We start from the raw sequence: 25,687 nt of genomic DNA on the forward strand, positions 1-25,687 counted from the left end.
GGCAGATTTATATTTTTAAAGGCCAGTTACTTCATGGATCCAGGATACTATGCATCCTGATAAAGTTCCCTTGGCCTTTGGGATTAAAATAGCCCCACATCATCACATAGCCTTCACCATACCTAGAGATTGGCATGGTTTTATTTCAGTTAGCCTAATAGCTGGTTTGATTTGCATTGAGAGATGATCTTATGGAAAGTACTCCATGCCAAATTGAATCATTAAGTTCAATTTCCAAAAGATGATTTTTTATTCCTCTTTTTAGTCAACTTTAGCATGGGTGTCTAAACTTATGCATAGCACTGTATATTAAAATATTATTTATTCCTGATGACAAAGCTGAATTTTCAGCATCATTACTCTAGTCTTAAGTGTCACATGATCCTTCAGAAATCATTCATGAATAAGTGCTCAAGAAACATTTCTTATTTCAGAAGCACTAAACCGAAATCTTTGTGACATTATACATTTATTTACCACCACTTTTGATAAATGTCATGCATCCTTGCTGAATAAATAATAAAGTAAACTTATGAACTGTAGTTTATGTCTCTCAAACCTTCTAAAACATTTAGCATCTTCTTATTACAAAAAAACAAACAAAAAAAACTTGACATTTCAGGAGCGGATTCGGTTATGTAGAGGTTCATTTGTCGCCTGATCGTTTTTTCGTCTTCTTTAATAACACCAAACGGCAAAAAAGAAAATCAAATTAAATTTCCAAGAAGGCTCATTGAACCAGGGCAGCGCTCCTAAACGCTCCACTGGAGAAAGTGTGTACACGCGTGTCCCGAGCTTTTGAAAATTGCCTTTGGAGCGCAGAGGCCCTGAACCATCCCACAGCGACACTTTACCCTTCCTCACACTAAACCCAAAAGGTCATTCTTTTGTCTTTGCGGGCTCTGTCAGATCGCTGTCTTTTCTCATACGTGAGAACGCTGAGACACTGTGAGTCGGTCAATACAGGTATCTGAGGGTAATGGAAAGAAAGAGATTGATTTTTAATGTTTCACTGCCCTTTGGAATGAAACAAAGACTCTTCTCAACATATTGGTAATCTATGCGACATAATTAAAATGCGTACCTAGTGAATTAACCAGGGATAGATACTCTAGCCTAACAAGATTACGATTTTAGTCGGTTTAATATTGTAGCTACGTCTCGGGTGTTAGAAAATATGAGATGAGGGCAATCATACTTGAAATTTATTTAGATTAAATCCAAATGAAGATTTTCTAGGAAGTCAAACATCACAAAGTTGTGATTTGTGTACCTCCTGTGACTTTTCCCTCCATAATGTTAGTGGAGCAATCTGCCAAGTCTGGTCAGTATGGCATATTGAGTTGTGATTTGTAGGATGAAATTGCAGCATTGCATGCTGAACTGCTTTTGGCTCAGTATGGGGCTGGCCGATTTCCAAGCATCGCTCATTCTTTTTTTGCTTTTTGCTGATTGATCACTGCCACAAACACCTTTGAATTGTGAACCTATAGCATTCCAGAGCCTTTTTTCTTTAAATGAAATAGCCTTTTTCAGAGCACCAGGTTATGTAAAGCTTGCATTTACTGCCATGACAGATTTAAAGCTAATTGTGATCCTGATAAGGAGATTATTTGGAATCTGTTAAGACACGTAAAGCACAAAAATTCTGCATGGGTGAACATCCATAAGACATAAAACATTGCTACTAAGCAAGATTACTGATAGTATAAAAGCTCCTCTGACTAAAGCTAATATTTTACATTATTAATGTGCATTTTGTATTTCAAAACAAGTCTTTGCATTAAGCCCGTTCACACCAAGAACAGTAAATATAACGTTTTAATGATTCTAATTCTATGAATGGGAAAGTCCACAACACAACAATTTCATTGGACTCGTTTCTAGAATGATTTTTCCCAGCTGATGAACGATAAAAACATTGACAGTCAATCAGAATCCACCCTGCTTTGAAGAGCTCGAGCATTTAAACTGCATTGCGCGCTTACAATAAACGCTATTGTGTGTTGGTGTGGACGCTAATGCATAGTTATCGTTAGTTATCGTTCTTGGTGTGAATGGGCCTTTGGTGGTGGAATTATTCAATGGCTCTTTCTGCATATTACAGTAAGTCAATATAGGGGTCAATATAGAGATATTAGCCGCTTTCCAACCGGAGGAACCTTTTCACAGTTCCTAGCCTCAGGAACTAGGAACGATTTTAGTTCTAGGAACTCCATTTGGAGGAACTAATTTAGGTCCTACTTCAGAGTGGGGTCTAAACCAGCACTATAGGAACTACCCGTGACGTTAGTGTACGCTGATTGACCGAACGCACGCGGAACACCAGCACCCGCCATTTTTTAAAACAGCTAGAATGTAAACACACAGATTATAGCCTATATTTACTCCAGAAACTAGATACAAACATGGAAAACAGTGATAGATGGGTCTCTAAACCTTTATGCTGAAGAGAAAATCCAACGCAACTTTGAGGGGACCAAGCCAAACATGATTATGTTTATCTGCCCAGCTAGCAACACTGGACATCAACCACACGGCATAGGCTAATAACCTTTTTTTCATATACTGTCTACTTTCTATAACAGTTCTATCTAATAACATATTAAATAGTACTGTTAGACAGATCGCTAACTAATAAACACAGAGAATGCGAGCATTGTTTGCTCTGGCGTTCTCAGCGCCGCCAAAATAAAGGTCCGTCGCGCCGTCAAAATAAAAGTCACCGTGCTTGCGTCACTCCCTTACCCCTCTTACCAGTTCCTATGGCCACTTGGCCAGTGCGAACGCAAACAGCAAAACTGAGTTTGGGGGAGAGTAGTTCTTAGAACTGTTTAGAAGTGGACAGTAGAACTAAGTTCCTAGAACTACTTGGTCGGAAAGCGGCTATTCTTGAGTCTTTTACTCAAATGACCTGGATGATACCCAGGAACTAATTCTGTTTAGTTTAGTCAACTGATTCATTCACCATTAAGGAACAAAACAAGGGACTAGATCCATCTGAAATTACATACATAAAGTGTCACCTTCTGCTGAACACATACTGTTGTTCGCCTGCTATATACGGTAGTAAGGAAGCATGCGTATTTAGACATGAGTGAGTCATTGAGTCGTTCACTCAATGATTTATTCAAGAGTTAAATGCACCAACTATATGTGGCTCAGAGACGCACAGCATTTAATTATACGTTTACTTCCTTTGGAACCGTCGTTGGCAGAGCAAACACAGACTAAGTAACAGGCAATGTTGTGTAATTTACTTAATATTAACTTCTTGTTTGTTATACTGGTGTAGCCTATATATTAAATTGCTGATTATTCAGAGCCTCATGCTCATGTGATATGGCCTTATTGTTCGGGAACTGACAATTCAAATGACTGCTGTGTACCACAATAATAGGCTTTATTTCATCTTTGATTCTAGCTTTAGGTTTAATGACATATTTGTGTTTTAAGCGCAGCCTTTCCAAACTCACTGAAGCGCACTGTGTTATCAGGCTCTTTATTATATACATGTATATGTCCACCCTAATCCTACGAGGCAAACAGAAATAACAGTGTTTGGCCATGTAAAATAGATTCACTGAGTGCTTGTCAAGGGCATAAAATATTGCATTAGGATACACCAGCTAACTGACTCACTGCATGTATCCTGCCATATATTTAGCAGTGTGCAGAGAGGTACAAAATGTATTCCAGGTATTAAATTGGCCTAATACAAAATAAAAAAAATCCTCCAGATGACTCCTGTGACAACAATACCAGTCTGTCTGTAATACTGGGGGCTCTAGACACTTATTAAACAGCTTAACATCCTACCAGACAAGAGAGCAGCTAGAGAGAATCATATCACATGTCTAGAGTTGGAATGGGAGTCAAACATATATGGCAAACAACCCCTGTACCTCCCAGAGAGACCTCAATTAATTTGTTATTTTAAACAGGATTTAATAGAACATGCAGGATACGGCTGGTACATATCTAGTCACGTCTGCATGCCTAAATGAAATGCTCAATAATGCATTATGGATCATATTTCAATTTCAAGATTACGCCTGGGACAAATTATTAATGAGATATCCGGCAATTATGAGTCAACTCTAAAGCTCAAACTCGAGTCATTTCCAGCAAAGCAGAACAACGGTGATCTGAATACCAAAACAGAGACAGAAAAGAGTGCGCTGGCCGCAGGTTGTCTCCAGATGTTATTGTGTAGTAGAATTGTAGATGAGCATTTCATTACAACTGCACATGGGAAACAACATAAAACATGAATCGGAAATTTCACGCCCCCTCAGTCTCATAGAAACAGATTATATGTCCACAGAATGACAAGTGCCCTAATTTTAGCTTTAACCGCACTAATGATTTTGTGCAACCATGTTTTTCAAAGCATGTTGCTTCGCTTTAAGTGCAGTGTAATCTTATCAAACTCATTTCATGTGTTTCTACTCAAATATATTCACATGTGAATTGGTTTTTGTTGCGTTTGACATCGCACGCTGTTATCCTGGTTATTCAGTGGACTATTATAAACTGTATTGTGTTAGTAAAAAGCATGTAAACGGGGCTGAGGAGCCTTTTTCTGTTTATTTCCTCCCTGTGGCATTGAATTCTTTGTGCATGCGTTTGTAAGAGCTGTTGCATATTTATTTGCATTCTGCGACTGTGGAAGGGTTTTATGCAGATGAATAGGCTAGAAAGTGAGGAATTTAGATGGGCAGTGTGTTGCCAATATTATTTCCATTATTACTGTACCTTTACAGTATTTGTCTATGGCCACAGGGATTCCTGCCAGTTGCTTGCTGTCACATTTATCTGGCTCAAAGAAAGACAGCGCGTAAGGAAATGCATACAAAAGACACTGACATCCCGGCACACGGCGCTAACGGTTCGTTTAAAAGGAGTAATGCTGCGTTCCCCAGCAATATTTCATTTAGTGCTTGCCTTTTTATCTCTCTTTTCTCCTCCTTTTTGTTCTCATTCATATTTAATGCAAAATTGACATAGCCACGAATTTCAAAGCATGCAGAAAATATATAGAGGACTTTTAATCCCACACAGCCGAACAGGATGTTTAGTGGCAGATGTTTGGTCATATTGCTCAGCAGCTGCAGGATCCATTCATCTCTGTTTGAGCACAGCAACTAAAGTATTTAAAAATGCAGTACAGAAGTTATTTATTCTCTATTGTATTTGTAAGTAAAAACTATAAATAAACTGCATAAACTTGTGCACTTTTAGGTAAGGTACTATATGTGCATTTACTGTTTTTGAGTTATGAGTGTGACAGCTAAGCTTCACCTAGGTGTGTTTTAATTGGTTGGTCATGTAAACACACAATAGTGGCCAAAATTCATTGTTATTGACCCTACAAGTTCGATTAAACCATCAAAATATGAGGAAAATATTTTATATTTTTACATATTTTAAATATGAGGCAAGAAAAAACACTAAACTTAGGTAAGGTATTTATCTGGCTAAAATTTACTATGCAAAAAAAAAGAAAAAATGCATAGAAAACCAAAAAGCTCACAAACGCATTCATTGACAACAACATTATCAGTTATTAATAGTTCCCTTTTGTTTTTGCATGTTCAGAATTTCTTTGTATGATTCTGTCTGCACAATTTGGCATTATTCATTGCGTTGCATCACAAATAAAACAATTGACTTGCATATATTGTAAGCATATATGCAATATGCTTACAAAATCGTTCAACATATTTTTAATAATTTGAATAAAGGGTAATGTCGTCAAAATTCCTAGGCCTAACATCATATATTCTCTCTCTCTCTCTCTCTCTCTCTCGCTCTCTATTACCTTATGTAAATAGAATTCATAGAGTCCCTCTAATATTCAGGGTTGCTACGAGTTCTTTATGGGATTATATCATTCTGAAAGCACATAAAATGGCAGGAAACGTTCAGTCCAACAGTGGCTAATGGAAGATGAGGAGTGATGGGTCCTGCCTTGTTGGCTAAAGCCCAATCACACTCCATCTGATCTTTACCTCCGCGAAGGCCTATATGGATCCATACTGAGCCCGTGTGAAACTCAGCACTTTCCACTTTAATGACCAGGCCTCAGCACTTCTTCATTACGGAGGAAGATCAGTTTCATATAATTCAAAGTCGAGCGCAGAAACGCACTGGGTGGGTAGGGAGGTTCAGTCTAATGAGGCCGTGTGTGCGTATGGTTGTTTCTCTGCCTGTCGTGTGCTGTTATTCAAAGCTCCCTTCATCCTGAACAATCACTTTTTTCAGAGAGCATCACCATTCATGTGTGCAGATTGTTTCTGGCAGATCCTTACAGCTAAGCAACTTTTCTTCAAGGAGGATTGCGGTTTATCGTCAGCCTTCACATGGTGTGGCTTTAATCAGAATTATGCGATCGCTGGCAATGAGGAGCTGTGGAGTACAGCGTGCGATTATAAGCCTGTTTGTCTGACAGGCTGACTCTCATTAGAACACTTTCTGTGGTCTCTCTCGTGTGAGAGCCTGCCAAAACAGCTGTGTCGAAAGAGGTCACAGCATAATTGTCAACCTGTGATAGTAATGACCAATTTATTCCTCATATTCCCAACTCTGTGGTTATCTATACCGTTGCGACGACGAAGCTGTTCGTATCTTGAGCCAAAGGAGGTCGATAATATCGGGAGAAAGTTATCCGGTAGCATTCCCGGTCATCTAATGTCAGCTGCTTGGCATTTGTCGTAATAAGTGACGATTTTGTTCTCTTGAACAAGTGGGATGGAAATGCTGATTCACAAATGTTTAATGTAATAATCCAGTTTTGCACATCAGTTAAATTTAAGGTTAAGTGCAGCTTTGGATGGAAACATACAGTAGCTTATGTGGCTCATTTATCACCGCTTTGGCACAAATGCATTCACTGTCATTCAAATCACATAAATTCTTCTCTCACTTAGACTGCCAAAACTCGATGTACCTACAGGCCAATTTCTAAAATATTAAACTTAAGTTCAAAACTTAACACAATACAAAGCTGAATAAGACATTTCTACAGTAACGCCATGTTCAAAAACATTTAGCTGAACAATTAGACAGGAGTTAGTCTTTAGATTTGATTACCATCTATACAAAAGTGGAAACTTAAGAATACTTTTGTACTGTGATGTAAACGTGTTTTTTATGTTTTTTATTTACATGTTATGAGTGCCGAAGTGTGCTTTGTTGGGTCACATCCTTTGCTAGTCTTATGAGTTGATTTGAGACGTGTATGAAGTGTTTTGGTAGCTTTAGTGCAGTGCAGTGTGCATGCTAAATGAACTGAAAGTTGGTTGGAAGAAGAGTTCTATGTGAAGAGTTTTGAGAAAAGTGACATAAGTATTGAGGAAGTATTGTCCTAGAACTATAAGTACACTTTTGAACTGTATATATGTCAAATGTCAAATTAAAGGAACACGCCGACTTTTTGGACTTTAGCTTATTCACCGTATCCCCCAGAGTTAGATAAGTCCATACATACCCTTCTCATCTCCGTGAGTACCGTAACTCTGTCTGAGCGAACTCTCTGCTCCTCACCACGGGGCTTCTCACGTGCTGCGGGCAAATCCCTCCGCCCAAGTAGCAGCGCTTCGCCCTCTGAGAATATAGTTCCCAGTATGTATACGGTTAGAAGATTGCTGTGTCTCATGTGACCTTGTTATTTGTACACTGTGACTATGCAAATCACATGTAAATAGGAAAATGTTGGCGTTATTTTGTCACTTATTGGGAGCAGTATGCTAGCTGGAGCCATTTACCTCCAGTCTTTGTGCTAAGCTAGGCTAGCGGTGTCAGACGAGATGAGAAGGGTATGTATGGACTTGTCTAACTCTGGGGGATACAGTGAATAAGCTCCCAAAAAGTTGGCATGTTCCTTTAAAAGCTTTAAAGTAAATTTGAAATGTTTTGTCATGCTTTAAAGAAGTACACTTTTAACATGTTGACTAACATACTAAAGCATACATGCTTGATTATAATTTTAACTGTGGTGTGGTATTTGATATTACATTTAAAGTTAATAAAGTTAGAAAATGATAAATTGCAACTTCATTACAAATATGTAATTACAAATATATTGAAATACACTGGGGATTCATGTGCTTTATTTTAACGTTGTTTATTTTTTATTCGCGCTAATTCAGCATTAGTAACTTAATTTTTGCGGAATCAGTCGTGCGTTCTTTGCTCATTTTGATTCGTGAATTCAGTGAATTGCTCACTGGAGACTTGCTCCGAGCAGATCATCTGAATCAGTGAGTTGTTGACTCGTGAGCAGATGCAGTCAAATCAGTCCAATTCACATATGAATCTTTCAGTGTTATTTGCGAACCAATTTAACAGGTTAATTGAAAACAATCAGCTTGTTCACGAATCGGACATTGCTATCGTGTGTAGGAGCGGGTGACTGTTTCTTCAGTTCAAAATAACAAGGGACGACATGTTTTTATGAAATGTAGTGGAGTAATAAGTGATATTATGCTTTGGAATGTAATGAAGTCATAGTAAAAGTTTCTGTCCACCATGTAACGGAAGTGAAACGGCTTCTTGAACAAGAAGAAATGTAGGGTGGGACTTTAATTTTGTCTGTGGGGAATTGATTGGATCGTTGGATGGTTGTGGTTTGCTATTGGTTGATCTAATGTGAGTGACAGGTTGTCACGCCCTCATGCCAGTAAACACGTCATCAGAGAAGAAAACAGATGCTACAAGTTATTTTGGATCAAAGATTATGAGGGCACATGCATTTTATAACTAATATTGATGTGCACAGATAAAAACCACAACACATAGGCTAGACATCTTTGGTTGAATGGCCGTCAATGAATAGAAAGATGCCTCTTGCTGCCAGATGTTATATAGCTGTGCCATTTAGCAGCAGGGGCTAACTGGGTCAAACTAACCAGCCAAACCTTGTCCCCTTGTTTGAGCCAGACTCTATTATTGACCTCTCATTGGTCTGCCCTAGATGAGTCCAACTCCATTGACATCTAGTAGAGAGAGCGTGATGTTTTTTTCTATCGCTATCTGTCTCTTCCAGCACACACCCTTGATCAGTTTCACAGACATCACACTGTGGGAGTTTTATAGGGATGATGCCTTCCAGCATGATTTATTTATTTCACAGGTGTTGCTTTCCTATCATGGCGATTAGTATGACTGTGCTTTGGTTTCCCTGACATATAAAGGTTCAGCTACAGCAGCTCAGGATGCTTTGGCAAAGAACCCATTTGTTGAAAGCGTTTGACTGTACTCTACATAACTTATTTATGATTTGTATTTGGGACAATGACAAAAGAAAATCAAGGCACATTATATTTATTTCTTTTTTTGTGTTATGCACAGCTGTGTCTGTCTTTTTGGGTTGGCAAAGTGCTGAAATTCTGACACAGAAGTATGATATAAATATGTATATGTGTGTATTTATGTGGGTGAGGCTGGTTGTTTTGTAGCTTAGCATTCCAGGGGATTGAGGTTTGACTGGTTAGCAATGGCCCCTGCTGGTAAATATTGACATATTTGATGCAATTCAATTGCATTTTATATACACTATCATTCCAAGTAAGATTTTTTAAAATAAGAAATTCATACCTTTATTCAGCAAGGATGCATTAAATTGATTAAAAAAAAGAAAAGACATTTTATAATGACACAAAAAATTGTTAATAAATGCTGTTCTTTTGAACTTTGTTTACATCAAAAAATCCTGTAAAAAATGATGTATCTAACAAAGAACAATACTTCTATAGCATTTATTATAGTACAGTATAGTTAGTTTCACCATTTGCTAATACATTATTAAAATCAAAAGTTTTATCTGTTAACATTAGTAAATGCACAGTGAACTAACATGAACATGAATATTTGTATTAACTTACATTAACAAAGGTTAAAGGTGCTGTAGGTAATTTTTTACTGTGCTAAAGCATAAAAATACCATTATATGTTTTCAGAGATTTAGGATTTCTTTGTTTCTTTGAGAAACAGTGCAACAGCCAGTGATTCTACTTTGGAATGCGTGTTCCGTGTGAGAATGTCTGTTTTTGTTTTGGTCTGTATGATCCCGCCCACTGCCAATTTACCCAATAGTATCTGGACACCCCTGGTTGCCAGTTGGCGTAAAACACAGTGTATTGCAGTCAAGGAAGCCAGCAAATGAATTGGGTCAGAGAATCTACTCAACCTTAAAAGCCTCGACATCCATCTAAAAGTCTCTATGAACGGGACCATATTAAAACGTGGATAAACGTGGTTCACACCGCCGACACAAAGCGACATGATCCCATTCATTTCAATGGAGTGCTGACAGTGACCGTTGGCGACAGAATGTGGGCATGTCAAGCGACGCGAGACACGCAACAAAAGTTCAAAAATTTCAACTTTATGCAAATGAGAAGCGATTTTCGCGAGCGACAGCCAATAGGAAAGAAGACTTTCAGTGGAGCTCAGCCCACGTCACCGTCTCGAGTGCAGGCAAGAGAGAAGAGTTCTAGGGCGATTTCACTGTTTTATATGGTTTGACTGTAACCACATACATGGATATAATAAAATGATGCATGGAAAAGAAACTGTCGACAGTCTCAGTGAGTTTAATTCACACTTTTATTTAGCAAGTTTAGCACTGCTGCAGTTCATTTTACAGTTTCCCCTGCATTATGTTGACTATTAGGGACAAGAAAATTGATTATCTGTCAAATTCGAATGACGTTTTAGTAATTTATGACAGCATGAGTTAATTTGTTGATTGATCAATCGTTAATCTAGTAGGCTACAGTAAATGATTTAATCCACTGAACACTGCTGTGGTAATATAAAAACACTCTCCCAACAGCATACTGTTTCTTTTGAGCCTAATTCCTAGTCAAGTTGATATAAATGATATAGTTGTATCACTTGTGATGGTGTTTTGTATAGATATGGCCAGACGTGCAGTCTACCAATAACATTAGAGCGGCAGCACTACGAACGCCCACAAGCGACAAAGTCGCTTACAGTAAATCAACTTACAGTGTGTAAATCTCCTCGCCTTCCATTGCCAATTGCGCTCGTTCCTGTTTCGTGTCCTCAATGTGGCCCCCGTGAGCGTGAGGTGGAGCGGGGAAACAACCCTCTCCAATATTTCGAATTTGGACTGCAGTACCCATTTCAACCACTAGCCATCAATATTACATTCTGCACCTTTAATAATTGCTGCAAAAAGATATTGCTCAATCATGCATTAATAAGCATTAACAAATTAGACCTTACTGTATTGTGTTAAAACATAAAATATTTGTATATTTTTCTCTGTCTGCTACCTTAGACGTCAAGAAATTCTGAAACAGACCCTGCCGTGACTTTGAGGCGAGGTCACAAGTTATTTTTCAGGATTTTGGTGATGAACTATTGGATGTTTTCTTGAGTTCATCACCCACTCACAATGGCTTGAAATCCTCCAGGCCGCTGTAACCTGCCGTGCAGAATGAATTTGCCAGGCATGCCGTAGATTTAAAGAAGTCATCTTTCTATTTCTTTTCTCTTCCTGTAGCTATGAGGGGCTGGAGAAGAAGCTGAAGGAGGTTTTCACAGAGAGGACAGGAATTTTACGACAACTCTCCAAAACATCAAAGGAGCTGGACAGCATCAAGGGGAACCTGCAGGTACAACTCTCTCCTGCCTCCACTGTGTGCTGATGGGAAACTTAAAGGGATTTGTGTTCCTTTCAAAATATAAATAATCCATATGAGTGCATCTTTGTTACATGATTTAATGCTTGCAGATGGAGGAAGGTTTTTCTTCAAGTGAGCGAGGCGTCTCATTTCATTTTCTAACTCTTTGTGGCTGCTCAAGGTTTTGCACTAGCTGTAATGCTGCTCATGGTGTTTCTGCCACTCAGATCTTAGTCTGCTCTTATCATGTGTTGCTTTTGCATTTTATGCTGTGTTGACATTTTCACTTTATGCCGTTTTGAGGTGTAAACATTTTCTATACCTTAAAGAAGTATTGATATATTATTTAGGGCAGAAGTTTGTCTCTTTTTGTTTCTCTTTTTGTTTTTTTTACACATTTTTGTGTTCTTGTGAATATTTCTGACTTTGCAAAGGCTTAAAACAAAAAGCACATAACATTGAATTGAAAAACATGATCTTCTGAGCCCGATCTCACAGGAAAACGTACAAATTCTACGAGGTGGCTTATTCGTACGAATTCATACGACCTGACTCGTACGAATTAGTACGTTTTGTGCAAAATCGTACATATTTGACGAATTGGCCAATTCGTATGAATTCATACGAATGACCTACCCCTGACCCCGCCCCTAAACCTACCCATCACGTGGGTTTAGACAAATCGTACAAATTCGTACGAGTGAGGTCGTACGAATTAGTACGAATTAGCCAACTTTTTATCATTCGTACGAATTCGTACGAATTGGTCGTGAGATAGCGTTGGATCTTCTATAGTTTCTAGTAGGTAAAATGGTAACACTTTACAAAAAGATTCAATTAGTTAACATTGCATTAATGCAGTAAGTATTAAATGCATCAAGTATAAACAAAATCTTTCCATTTATTGTTATAGATTAATATGAATTTATGAATATAATATTGATTATTGTTATTTCATGATTGTTTTAAAATATAAGTGCATTTTGGAGGAAAAAAAACTGAATCTTTAACAATAACTGTATAATTGTTTTGCTGAAATGCATGCAGGGAACCTTTTAACAAAACTGCTAAATTAATTAGTTAATTCAGCCAGTCAGTTTTGGCTATATTTGAGGAAATATGGATATGTGTTTATGACTTTGTAGTATTTGTGTCCCAAAAAAGATTGTTCTCAGCCTCAATTTTAAAAGGTTAGTTCACCCCAAAAAAAAATGTAATTCTGTAATTTGCTCACCCTCACGTCGTTTCAAACCTCTTTGACTTTCTTTCTCCTGCGGATCACAAAAGAGGATTTGTTTTTTTGTCTCCGAGGTTTTACCCATGCAGTGGAAGTTTGGTAACTGTTTGGTTTGGTCAAAATATATTTTGTATCCCGCAGAAGAAAGAAAGTCAGACATGACGGGAGCAGATGAGGACAGACTTGTCCCACATATTCACAACCTACAAATAAGGCTTGTTTCTTGTACGTTGCGACGTTAGCTAGCCAAAGTAGATGGGTAAACTTGCTGGCTGAACTAATAATTGCAAATGAAAGCACCCCATTACATACGATTGCGTGAGCGCGCTCTCAGAAAATCATTGAGAGCAGAATTATCTGTTGGATTTTGTACTGTGAACAGGACACAATAAACCACTAAACCAATACGCAAAAAGTCAGCCACTAAGCAACTATAAAAAACTGAGCTGCATTAGTAAGCCTGGCAAGCAGACATGTAAAGCAGTGCTGGCGCATATGGAGACAGATTAGCCACAAAGAGAATGCATTATTCCAGGCATCTGAGCCAGTCAATCAAATACTTGATTGCCTTGTCCAATGGCAGTCGACCAGGCACTGGTGCCTGAGAAGAAAAAAACATGCGCTCCAAATGCATTCAATCTAATTCATAGAGTGATTTATTGTTCTGCTGAAGTGCTTGGAGCGTTAATGGATAAGGACAACAACGGCGTAAATAAACCTGACAGAAATAGTTTGAAAGAGCTTTTTTTTATATAGATATATTGAAAAATATATCCATCACTGAAATGGATCATCATGATTTTGATGCAGTTGTGTTTCTGTATGATCTGTTCATTGAGATTCATTGTGTCACTTTCTGCATTATGTGCGAGTATAAGTGTAATGGCTCTGCTAGGATGTTATGTGGTGTTGGGTGTGCAAGAGTAGGAGAACCTCAAGGGCCCGACTGCTGAATCCCTGGCCCTGCGCCGAACTGCCAGATCCCTTGAGTTTTAAGACCGGGATTTCCAGTGGATTTGTAAAACCATGATCAACCATGACCTTTTTGGTGTGATCAATTATGTATATGTGACCAGCTAACCTTTTTGTTGAGCAGATTTACTGTCCATACTGTTTATTTTTATAATGAGATCTCCCCAGAGTGCTGCTCATCATCATTAAACTTCTCCTGATGGAGCCTGTAGTCTTGGCAGGGGTTTGTGTGTTTGTGCCGGCACATTCCTGCCAGCTTGGCCTGAAAAGACACCGCGATGCCAATCTCAATACAACTCAACAGCTGCACAGATGGTCTTCCCCTGACAAAGCTTTGCTGCTGTTAGCTTCTGGAAACACAGAGGAGTCCGACTGGGGCGACAGAGCAATAGTGATGACCAATATGTTTCACGCCAAAGAATGTCAAGTAGAATGAAATTGTTTAAGTGCTCTTTTCTTGTTTCTTGTTCATCTTTTTTGTGGGACATTCTTTTGTTTGAAATACTATTTATTTGCTGCCAGAGACTAGAATAATCTTGTACTGTATTGACGAAAATAATAAACAGGAGTAAAGAGGACACACCCTTAAAACTTTTTAAATGGACCCCAATGCTGAAATGATTTATTACAAAATATAGATTTTTAGGGCTGTCAAAGTTATTGTGATAACTTTGGATATGATAAACACTTTCTTCCATGTATCCATCTGTCTGTCTGTAAGTAATGTATCTCTATCTCTCTATCTATATATTCTATCTATCTCTCTATATCTTTCTGTCTGTCTACTATTTTATAAGGAATGGTGATGTGGATGCAGAGGTGTATGTATGTATTATTTTATTATTTAACAGAATTTTATATCATTAGTTTCATTCTGTTTTCTAATGAAAACTGGTTGTATTTCATAATTTCATAATTGTATGTATATATAGGCCTATTCAATGTATATTGTATTATGCATATCACACAAACCGTTTTACAATTTGTATCACTCCGCTTGTTTCTGCCGGATCTATACTAACAGTTTTTCTCATGGCGAGCGTCAATGGCGAAGGAGCAAACACACTATAATTTTACAAATACTGTTATTATTTCACAGAAGGTACTTTACGGATTTTTTTTTTTAGGCAAGAATGTAGTTGTTTAGATATCAAATATGCAATTTATATATAAACATAGCTCCCATTTCAAAATTTGTTTAGACGTTTTTGGAGATGTGACTGTGAGCTCCCTTGCCTTTTTTAAGAGTAAGAAAAATAAATCTGCCTATAGTACATTGAGAAAATGTATACTAAAAATAATATGAATTGTTCATCTCTCTTTCCTTGTGACATTTATACTTTTAATGGTAACACTTTACAATAAGGTCTCATTTGTTTACTTTAGTTAAAGGGGTGGCTGATTATGATTTCACTTTTTTAACTTTAGTTAGTGTGTAATGTTGCTGTTTGAGCATAAACAACATCTGCAAAGTTCCAACGCTCAAAGTTCAAAGCTAAGGGAGATAATTGCTTTTAAAGAAATCGCTTTTTAAGGACTACAATAAACGGCTGGTACGGACTACACGACATTCCTCCCGGGTTAGTGACATCACCAACCCTAGAATTTACATTAACCCCACCCCTGAACACGATTTATAGATTATCAAGACAGAATATGCTAATCAATGACTAGAAGATAACTACACATAAGCTACATAAATTCATCAACTAAATATTCAGAAATGTCCTGTTGCATTCTACATGTTGTCACTTTTTCTAGAGTCTCTCCATCATTGTCTGAATCCGATTTGAACATAAAAGGCTAAAAGTTTTTGAAATTTTCAGTGGATGTCTGTGTGAGGTAAAAGGACACAATCTGTTGATTGTTGTGCCGGGAGCAGCAGCTCATTTGCATTTAAAGCGACACACACAAACGGTGCGTTTTTGTTCACCCTCAAAAATGTACAGTTTTAACATGCTATTTAAAAATATCTGGGGTATTTTGAGCTAAAACTTCACACACTCTGGGGACATCAAAGACTTATTTTACATCTTGTGAAAAGGGCATTATATCACCCCTTTAATGTATTAATAATGTATTAACATGAACTAACAATGAGCAATACATTTGTTACAGTATTTATTAAATACTTTTTGTTCATTGTTTGTTCATGTTAGTTCACAGTGCATTAACTAATGTTATATTAAATGTTGAAATTAACTTTAACTAAGATTAATAAATGCTCTAGAAGTATTGTTCATTCTTAGTCCATGTTAACTAAAGTTGTTAACTAAGGAAAACTTATTGTAAAGTGTTACCCATTTAATAATATTGATTATGATAACTGATTTATGTAATCCAGAGTACATGTAATATTTTACTACCCTTCACAACCCATGACTTCTCTTTGACAGTGGATAAACAATGACAACAACAACAATAAAAAAATGATCTGAATGAGAAAGGTTTCACATATTTCTCTTTCAATGTTTTGCACTCCATTATTCATGGTGTATGCTGATTGAAGAAAATGGAAATGAGGCTATAATGAGAATTAGTCAGATTTCCTCCCTCTGATCTCGCTGATGTTTCTCTGAGGAGGGAAACAGATGCTTTGGAACTGCCCCACCAAAGCTAAATTTCTCAAATTGGTAAAGCTCTATTTACTGGGTTTTCCAGGCTTACTGGAAAAAATCAGCATATAGGAGGATGTCATATCTTTACAGATGAACAAATCTGACAGTGTCAGCAGTATCTGCCATGTCAAATCCCAAAATAAACAGCTCAAACGCTCACATACAGATATACAATATCGTAAAGCATACATCACAGCTTTTCTGTTCTTTCTCCACAGTCTTTTAAGAATGAAGACGCCGTGCCTAAGAAGGATGTGCAGAGGATCCTGGAGCTCAGTCACAAGCAAAGGTAAATGTTTTTATTATTTGATCACTGTAGAAATGAATGCTCTCAAGGCCCGTTCACACCAAGCATGGTAACTATATAGATAACTATAATAGTGTGCACATCTAATATGCTGATTTGCTGCTCAAGAAACATTTAATATTATTATCAATGTTGAAAACGGTCGTGCTGCTTAATATTTTTGTGAAAATTTACCTTTTTTTCAGGATTTTTTTGATAAATAGAAAGGTCAAAATAACTGTATTTACTTGAAATAGAATTATTTTGTAACATCATAAATGTATTTACTGTCACTTTAATGTGTCCTTGCTGAATAAAAGTATCAATTCCTTTTCAAAAAGTTTAAAGACAAGTATCTCAGCCCATGCGGTGTTTCAGTCAACTTTAGATGAAATGAACTGTGAAGGAAACAGTGCTGTGAGAGACTCTTTAATGAATGACTCACTCTCACACACCAACATCAGTAATTAGAGACTGTTAGCAACTGTTTACATTCACACGGCTATAGACAGATGCTCCGCCATTTGTCGCGTACATCTCTAAGGCTCTCTCAGCCACTGTTATTCCCCAGTTTCAAGAGCAACGCAGGGTTCTTTAACGCAGCTTTTACGACCTTCTCGGTTGAAACCAGATTGAATTGTCGTGGGTTTTCAGTGATAGGAAACTGCACAACACTCCAGAACACTCTTGGTGGCATCATGGCAACAGACTGGATCCATCAACGTTCAATCCATGTTGGCTGTGGAGAGTTAGTGACAGAATTCAATTTCCCCCTGTGTCAGGTGTGCGTAATGGCTTCTATTTTTAACCCCAATCAACAGCAGACAGATATTGAAATTCAGGGCAGATGTGCTGAAGTTTCTGACCTTCACTCTCTTGATTAAAATGACAATATAAGCACCTGGTAGAAAAAGAAATGTCCCATGGACATTTGCGATTACGCAAGTCAGGAGAATGACAATGGATGCTGTATTTCGCCTGCAAGTTGCCACACAATGATGTTTCTCAGAGGATTTAATGCAGCGAAGATGCAGTGGGGTCCAAATAGAAAATCTGATGTTCAAAACCTGGAAATCAACAGAAAGCTTTATGATTTTGAAATGAATAATAATGTTTCTTTTGGGAAAATGTGCCTTTATCTACATTTTACAATGTAGCTAAATGCAATTCACTGCGGTTTCCAGCTGAAATGAACAATCGAGGCAGTAAAATGCCAATGACTTTTATTACTTTTTCACACAAAGTATGAATAAAGTGGCAGGTTATGAATTAATAAAGACTTATTTTCTAGTAGTTCCTTGCACAGTGCTATATTTTGAAATCGCATAACCAGCTGTATGCCTTTTCTGAATAAGTAAATTTGCTCGGTAACTCACTTGGACAAACAGAGGACTCAGTTAAAACCTGTGAAAACCCGTGATACACAAGTTACGCCACTCGATTAAAAGAGCTCAAAGTCTCATAGTAGGAGGCTAAAATGGCATGGTTGCTTCAGCAATGTGTTTTTATCTCTTACTTTCCTACACTTTTGTTTGGGTTTAGGGCAGTCTTGTGTAGCCAGATCTTCAGACTGACAGCAGAAGGTCTGGAATCATTAGCAGCTTTCATTGGCCAAGGTTTCACTGACCGACAAATAAAGCATCCAATCACAGTTCGTTTTGTTTATCGTTATGTTTAGGGGCGTGCAAATGTAATATCGATGTCCCTACTATAACAGACTGGCGAGTAAAGCTCTTGGACATATTTTAAAGAGTCTATGCCACGGACTTCACATGCTTCACATACTTTTGGAAATTCAGCTTTTAGTTGATCCCGAAAAGAGCTCATTGTCACAGTTGTAAACACGACAGCTTTCTTCTTCCATAAGGGGGTTTGGCGTCACTACAGCTTTGCTTCCAGGCAGGCCGTTAAAGAACGCGACACACACGTCTCCCGGACATCCTGTAGAATTCAACCAATCAGATTACAGCTTTGAATCTCCTGAAGGGTTTCCCATTTTGTGCGCTATATCCTTCAAGCGTTCAGCCAACGGTCCGTAGGTGTGACGTCTGAGGCTGAGACTAGGGTTTAGTGTAGATGGTACATTGTTTTCAAAAGTGATAGTATTGTGATCAATATTTTGGATCCCATTTTAGATTATTTCTTTTAGAATTTACATGCTGATATAAATGAGCCACTGGATAAACATTTAATATGACTTTTAGGTTTCATTAAACTAAAAATAAACTATAAAAAGAATCCAGTCGGTGCAAGAAAACATCTGTAACGATGGTAAAAGCTCAGAGAAGGAGGCGGGAACTGACGGACATTAATCACGAAAGAAACATAAACAACAAAATGAAAGAAAAATGACAGCCTCTCACAGACTACTGCGACGTAAACTAGAGCAAAACAACAACACAATGTCCAGGCCTGGTCCTCTCTTGTCCTTCACTGTCAATCCTCTTTTTATCCTTCTGGAGTTCCTCCGTGGGACTGGAGACCGGTGTGGCGCGCAGGTGACACTCATTAACCATTGCGCCACCGGCCTCGCTCCATTCACACGACTCTTGTCCCCGCGCTGCTTGCCAGAACATCATAAAGTAGATGAAAGAGAAATTGACATGATCCAAATTGTTCAGGATTGCGGTCATGTGACCTTCACATGCCTATGTCTGTTAAGGCAACACAACTTCAGGGTGTCCTTTTTGTCATTTCATGATTCAGAAGGTCCTCGTGAGTCTACCCCTTTTTGGCTGCTTTAGACCCACAGTGTCCTTTTGTGAAGATTTCCATTGACAATCCTACGCAATATCTAAATTGGGCCATCGAAATAAAGTGTTACCCTTTAAGATCTTGAGCCACTGGTTTTGCCTGAAATGTCAGATACTGAAAAACATCTTAATGGAGGAACTTGGTGGAACTTCGAGGCAAATTTGTGTGACTCTCATGTGAAATATCAGCTCAAACAGTGTAGTGGTGCGTATGTTATGAATATCGCAAAGTTATCCACCAGTTGCTAGGCAACCATACATCCCATCCATCCTTAAATTACAGAGAACGCAATTAGCCACAGACCTCGCATGCATGCAAAGTTTGGTGAGTTTTCACCACAGGGAAGAAAAGTTAAGTTTTCCATCCCCATGAAACAGCTGATTTTATTTTAGTCTTTTTTGTTTGTTTAGTAAAGGGTATAGCATATCAATTCACATTATTTATCATTCGGCATCAAGCGTACAGTGTGAGCAAACCCTGCTTTATGGTAGGGTGTATTGATTTACATATTTGTCATGGACCTTTATTTCTATATATTGCTCAGATATTGGTGTATTTTGGTTGTGCTCATGTGCTGATATGGCATGACTGTATGTGTGTTTTAGAGTATACCACACATTTAAGATGGCCATTGTGATCGCTATCCCCGTGCACTGTTTTTCATTTGTTTTTCTCTGTGCCTCTATCTCTCTCATTCACAGGGATGAGATGAAGTCGCTCCAGGCAGCTCTGCAGAAACAACTGGATGATGCAGCTGAACGTGCAGAGAAACAACAGGCCACCGTGAGACCCTTTACACTGATGCGTTAAACTATATAAATACAACCTGCTGAAATGCTAAAAACATGAACTTGGCTTTTGGGGACTGTAATGATAATAGCCTAATGGACTATAGCGTTTGCCGCTTGCGCGATTACTCATGACATTACCGTCCATGGCTGATTCTTCCGTTTCTTCAGCACTTTTGACTTCTTGAAATCTTAAAAGAAAATCAAGCTTCTCTAGTCTGTTAAAATATTCAATACTGGAATAAAGATCTGATCATGGCCTTGATCAACTTTCAACAGTATTGTGGCAGAATGTGTGATGGTGATGACATTTTTTTGACTTTTTGGAAAGAAAGAAAAAGCCTTGGGGTTGCTGGCACAACAGGTTAGATAACAGTCAATAAACTGTCATTTATAAAATTCTAAAATAATAATTTATATTTTTTAAATACGAACATGTAAAAAATATGCTTTCAGATCATGATGGAAAAGCTTCAGATTTAATGACATTTGTGATTTTCAAATCGTCATTCTGTCATCATAACGGAAACAACAACAACTGTTTTTCAAAATGCTTAGCATGATAGTAGTTTCTTGATTATTAAAAAATTACAAATTGTACATAAAAATGACCAAAAATACAGTAAAAGTACTACAAGTACAAAGCATAAAGTTATTATAAAGAGCAAGTTAAAAAAAATCGGTGTACCATACACACAGAATACTGGCAAATTAATATTTCAACACCCTTAAAATATATTAAAAGGAATTAAAGAGAAACAAAGACATTTGTTACACTTTATTTTGATGGTCCAATTTAGACATTCAACCAACTATAAGTAACTTTGCAACTACATGTCAACTAACTGTCATTAGAGTATTAGTAGTCTGTTAGTAGACTGTATGTGTTAGGGTTCGGGTTAATAGAATAAGTTGATATGTACTTGCAAAGTTACTTATAGTCAGTAGAATGTCTGTTGGGAGCTTCAAAATAAAGTATTAGCAGATATTAAGCAGACAGACTACTAATACTCTAATGATATTTAGTTGACATGTAGTTGCAAAGTTACTTATAGTAAGTAAAATGTCTAAAAGTGGACCATTAAAATAAAGTGCTATCAAGTTTTACCCTTTAAAGGGATACTCCACTTTTTTCGGAAATAAGCTCATTTTACATCTCCCCCAGAGTTAAACAGTTGAGTTTTACCGTTTTAGAATCCATTCAGCCGAACTCCGGGTCTGACGGTACCACTTTTAGCATAGCTTAGCACAGATCATTGATTCTGATGAGTCCAGTAGCATTTCTTTCAAAATGACCAAAGAGTTTCAATATTTTTCCTATTTAAAACTTGACTCTTCTGTAGTTAAACCGTGTACTAAGATCGACGGAAAATGAAAAGTTGCGATTTTCTAAGCCTATATGGCTAGGAACTACTCTCATTCCGGCGTAATAATCAAGGAACTGTGCGGCTGTACCATGAGTGCAGCAGGCGTAATGATATGACGCAGCGCCTGAAAATAGTCCCCAGCTCGGTAACTTCTTCCAGCGCTGCGCTCGTTCCGGTCTGTATTTTCACAGCGATTTTGCGTGTTTATGAATGAAAGGCTCATTTAAAAATCTTCCCGGCCGACTGACATTTGTTAAGACGTCTGCTTTAAACATTACGATCCTCATGATAACTTTCGTTAACTTTACATTAAGTAAATCCACTTCAAAAGCTTATTACTCCTGGACAGCGATGCCATAGAAATATACAGAGCAACCGCATTAACGGAAGTTAAAAGACAATATTCTCGTTTCTCTGGCGCATAAGGTCTATAGATCAGTGCAGAAATAGAATTGTTTAGGTTTGTTGTTGCTGTACTGAAGCACTAAATATCACGACTTCTCCATTTTGAATGTTTGCTGTGTTTCCACTGCACCCTCCAAACGAATTTTCCAGGAAAACACTAGAATCCTCATTGAAGTCAGTGAGATGGCATGGAGGGGCCATAGAGAGCCTCTTCTATTTTAGGCATTTACCTTTAGGTATGGAAGTGTTATGTTCCAGTAATTATGGAAAACTGTAGGAAGCACCTTGCTGTCTCTGGAAGAGATACACAATTATCTGGATGCAACTTTTCTTGTTTCATCTCTGTGTGTGTCTGCGCCGTACTGCGGGGGATAGAGGCACTGGGGCTCGTGTTCGGAATGAGAATGAATCTCTCAGAATTAGCATTTCACCAGCTCTGGCCATTCTTTCCATTCTGTGAATAGTTCACCACCAATTGACACCAATTACAGAGAGCAAAGCTGATTCACAACCCCAGATATATTCACAAGCTGCAACAATGTGCCCGTTCAGTTCGGGGAATGTTAACATTTTGCACTGCTGTTGAAACGGCCCAACGAGCTGTGACCTTTTGTTTGCCTGTAAGTGTCTTTTTATGCCAACCTTTATATTAGCTGGCTATTATGTTGAGCCGTTAGCATTGTCCTGAGTTTTGGCAAAATAAATAAGGTCCATATCAGCTTATTTTAACTGCATATTCAACTTGTGCACTGTTTTAGCATCATTTATTTACCCTCATGTCACTGACTTTCTTCGATATTTTGATATATGTCTTAGTGTTGTTTATTTTGTTTGTTTTTGGTCCATACAATGAAAGCCAATGCGGTCCAGTGTTATTTTGGACCCCATTGACTTTCATTATATTGACAAAAATAAGGGAGAATTCTAAGGCCCCGTCCACACTACTGCGTTTTCGTTTAAAAACGGAGACCTTTTGCTACGTTTGCACCTCCCGTCCACACTAAAACGGCAAAAACGGAGAAGTTTAGAAACGCTGCCGACCGGTTTTTCGTTTTGAATCTCCGGAGAGCGTTTTAGTGTGGACGGGTCAAAACGGAGGACTTTAGAAACGATGACGCAGAGGCTCACGGTCGGCTCTATGATTGGGTGTCATCAGTCATGGAGTATACACAGGTAATATTCAGTCCCAGTAAAATCTACCGGCTGGAACAGTTTCTTACAGAAACTGCCGCGTCTCAGGCGCGGCTCGCGCGGCAAACGCATGCATGCTAGAAATAGAACCGACGCCTATTTTTAGCGCAATTTTCCACCGGACAAAATTGCGATTGTTAACTCATGATTTCTGTTCGTTCTGTCTGTGCGCACCAATCTTGCACTTCTATCTACTCCTCAACCAGACCACCTAGAGACTTCGGGTTTTCGGCATTATGTTAAGGAAGGTCTAATCTCGGGAACGCACAAAAAAAATCCAGGAAAAGATTTTGGATTTCCTGGAAATTCCAGAAAAAAATTCTGTTTTTTGCAAATTTCTCGGCAACCATAATAGCTATCGAGTTGAAACAAATTGCAATCGATAGCTTCTAAAATTTACAATAATATTAGAAAAAAAGATTTGATCAAAAAACTTTCCTTTATGTTTCAAAAATTGAATTTTGAGTGTTGTGATCCCATGACGTGAGAAAATTGCGCTAAAACACTCACTGAGTTTTTATTACTTGTTTTTATGCGACACGCAAGCGTGTTGGAAGCGTTTCCAGGCAAAATAGAATAGGAAAAGATGTTTATATGTCATTTTGACACAAATACATATTAATAAATGACATTTTGATGTTTGAAAGCATTTTTTTACAGTCTATGTTTGAAAGTCTCTAGGTTTACACCGGCATTCGCATGCCCAGTGTTGGTGAATGGTCACGTGATCCGCATTTTCAGTCGTTTTAATGTGGACGGAGAGCAATTCTAATACGCAGCTAAAACGCTGGTGTGGACGGAGATCGTATTCGTTTTAATTCTCCGTTTCTAAACGAAAACGCAGTAGTGTGGACGGGGCCTAAAGGGAGAATTCGCCAAAAAAAGCAAACACAAATATAAATTAAGATATTCTGAAGGAAGGAAGGAAGGAAGGAAGGAAGGAAGGAAGGAAGGAAGGAAGGAAGGAAGGAAGGAAGGAAGGAAGGAAGGAAGGAAGGAAGGAAGGAAGGAAGGAAGGAAGGAAGGAAGGAAGGAAGGAAGGAAGGAAGGAAGGAAGGATTTTGAAAAGACATGAGAGTGTATAAATTATGACAGAACTTTCTTTATTGCACGAACGTTTTAGTAAACTATCATTTTAAGATTATTTTAAGAACTCAAATTAAATTATTAATGAACCTTAATCTGATATAAACCCTTTGAAGTATTTGACGAATCAAAACGTTTAGTGAAGACACTCGGGATAGAAAAGACTCAGGATGCATGTAGTTCACAAACAAAGCCGCGTGAAACCAGGAAATAAGAAACAAGATACCGTTCTATTGTAATCCCCCCAAAAAAAACTAGATTGAAAAAATATCTATGCATTGACTGCAACATATCAATATATATACTTGGACTGAATTCAATTAAATTGCTAATCAGAGTGAATCCACCTGCAGCTACGCCGGCGTATTGTCTGGAAATGCGCACAGCTGCTCGGCTTCAGTATTTAGATGTGCTGTTATTTTTCCACAGTGTCTGCCGTGGCTGGAGGGAGGAGAGAGAGAGTTTTGCGAGTTGAGGTAGTTTGACATTCAGGGCTGAGCTGGGTGAATAAGGAATAAGGAGCAATAGTGGAACGTTCTATTTGATTGGTTGCGGTTCACCCTCAGGGCTGTAAACACTTCTGATTCTTTTTTGGCTGTTTGTACCACGCTCCGGATTGTTTTGGGAACTCTCACTTCCACATTTGTTTTCTACAAAGAGACGTGCTGAAATTTTCATTTCCGTTTGTATTCATGAGGGGTAAATATGATTGAGGTTTTCATGAATTTACATTGCGGTTATACAGGAAATGTACAGTAAGATGTGATCAACCTTTGTTATTCGATTTCCTTCTTCCTTTATTTTAATCTGTAAAGCCCCAAACCAAGCCAATAAACCAATAAAATACATACAAAATATATATGGCTCAGAACAGTGCTGGGAAGATTGCATAGTAATAGTAGATGGTTACGGATTCCAAATTACTGGACAAAAATGGTTGTTAGTATCGTAATCCATTACACTACACATTTAAGGTAATGTAATTGGACTACTTTTTTAGATTACTTTTGACCTAACTCATTTATCACATTGATCTGAAAAGGATAATCTTGTACTGATGTAAAAATACAAAGAGAAAGAAAATATATTTTAAAAAATTGTTATTAACAACATGAAGTGCATTAAATATTATGTTACGTTTCCCAGACTGAGGTTTGTGAGGGAACTGCAGGGTTTAAGTGAGTTTAATGGAAAACTATTAAGTAATTAAATCATAATTTTTTTACATTAAAAAAAATCACAGCTTTTATTTATCAAGGATGCATTCAATTGATTCAATTCATATTAAGCAGCACAACAGTTTTCAACATTGTTAATGATAATACA

General features: G+C 37.9%; 1 protein-coding gene across 1 annotated transcript in view; it reads left to right on the top strand.

Moving 5' to 3' along the window:
• luzp2 (leucine zipper protein 2) overlaps window positions 1-25,687 on the top strand; it is a 114,999-nt gene that overhangs the window by 60,102 nt on the left and 29,210 nt on the right. Inside the window, exons 2-4 of the mRNA XM_084409193.1 lie at window positions 11,537-11,648; window positions 16,703-16,773; window positions 20,226-20,307. Coding sequence (XP_084265319.1) covers window positions 11,537-11,648; window positions 16,703-16,773; window positions 20,226-20,307 — 265 coding nt within the window. The remainder of the gene's footprint in view (window positions 1-11,536; window positions 11,649-16,702; window positions 16,774-20,225; window positions 20,308-25,687) is intronic.

This window comes from Rutilus rutilus (genome assembly GCF_951802725.1).
Source record: "Rutilus rutilus genome assembly, chromosome: 5".
Lineage (NCBI taxonomy): Eukaryota > Metazoa > Chordata > Actinopteri > Cypriniformes > Leuciscidae > Rutilus > Rutilus rutilus.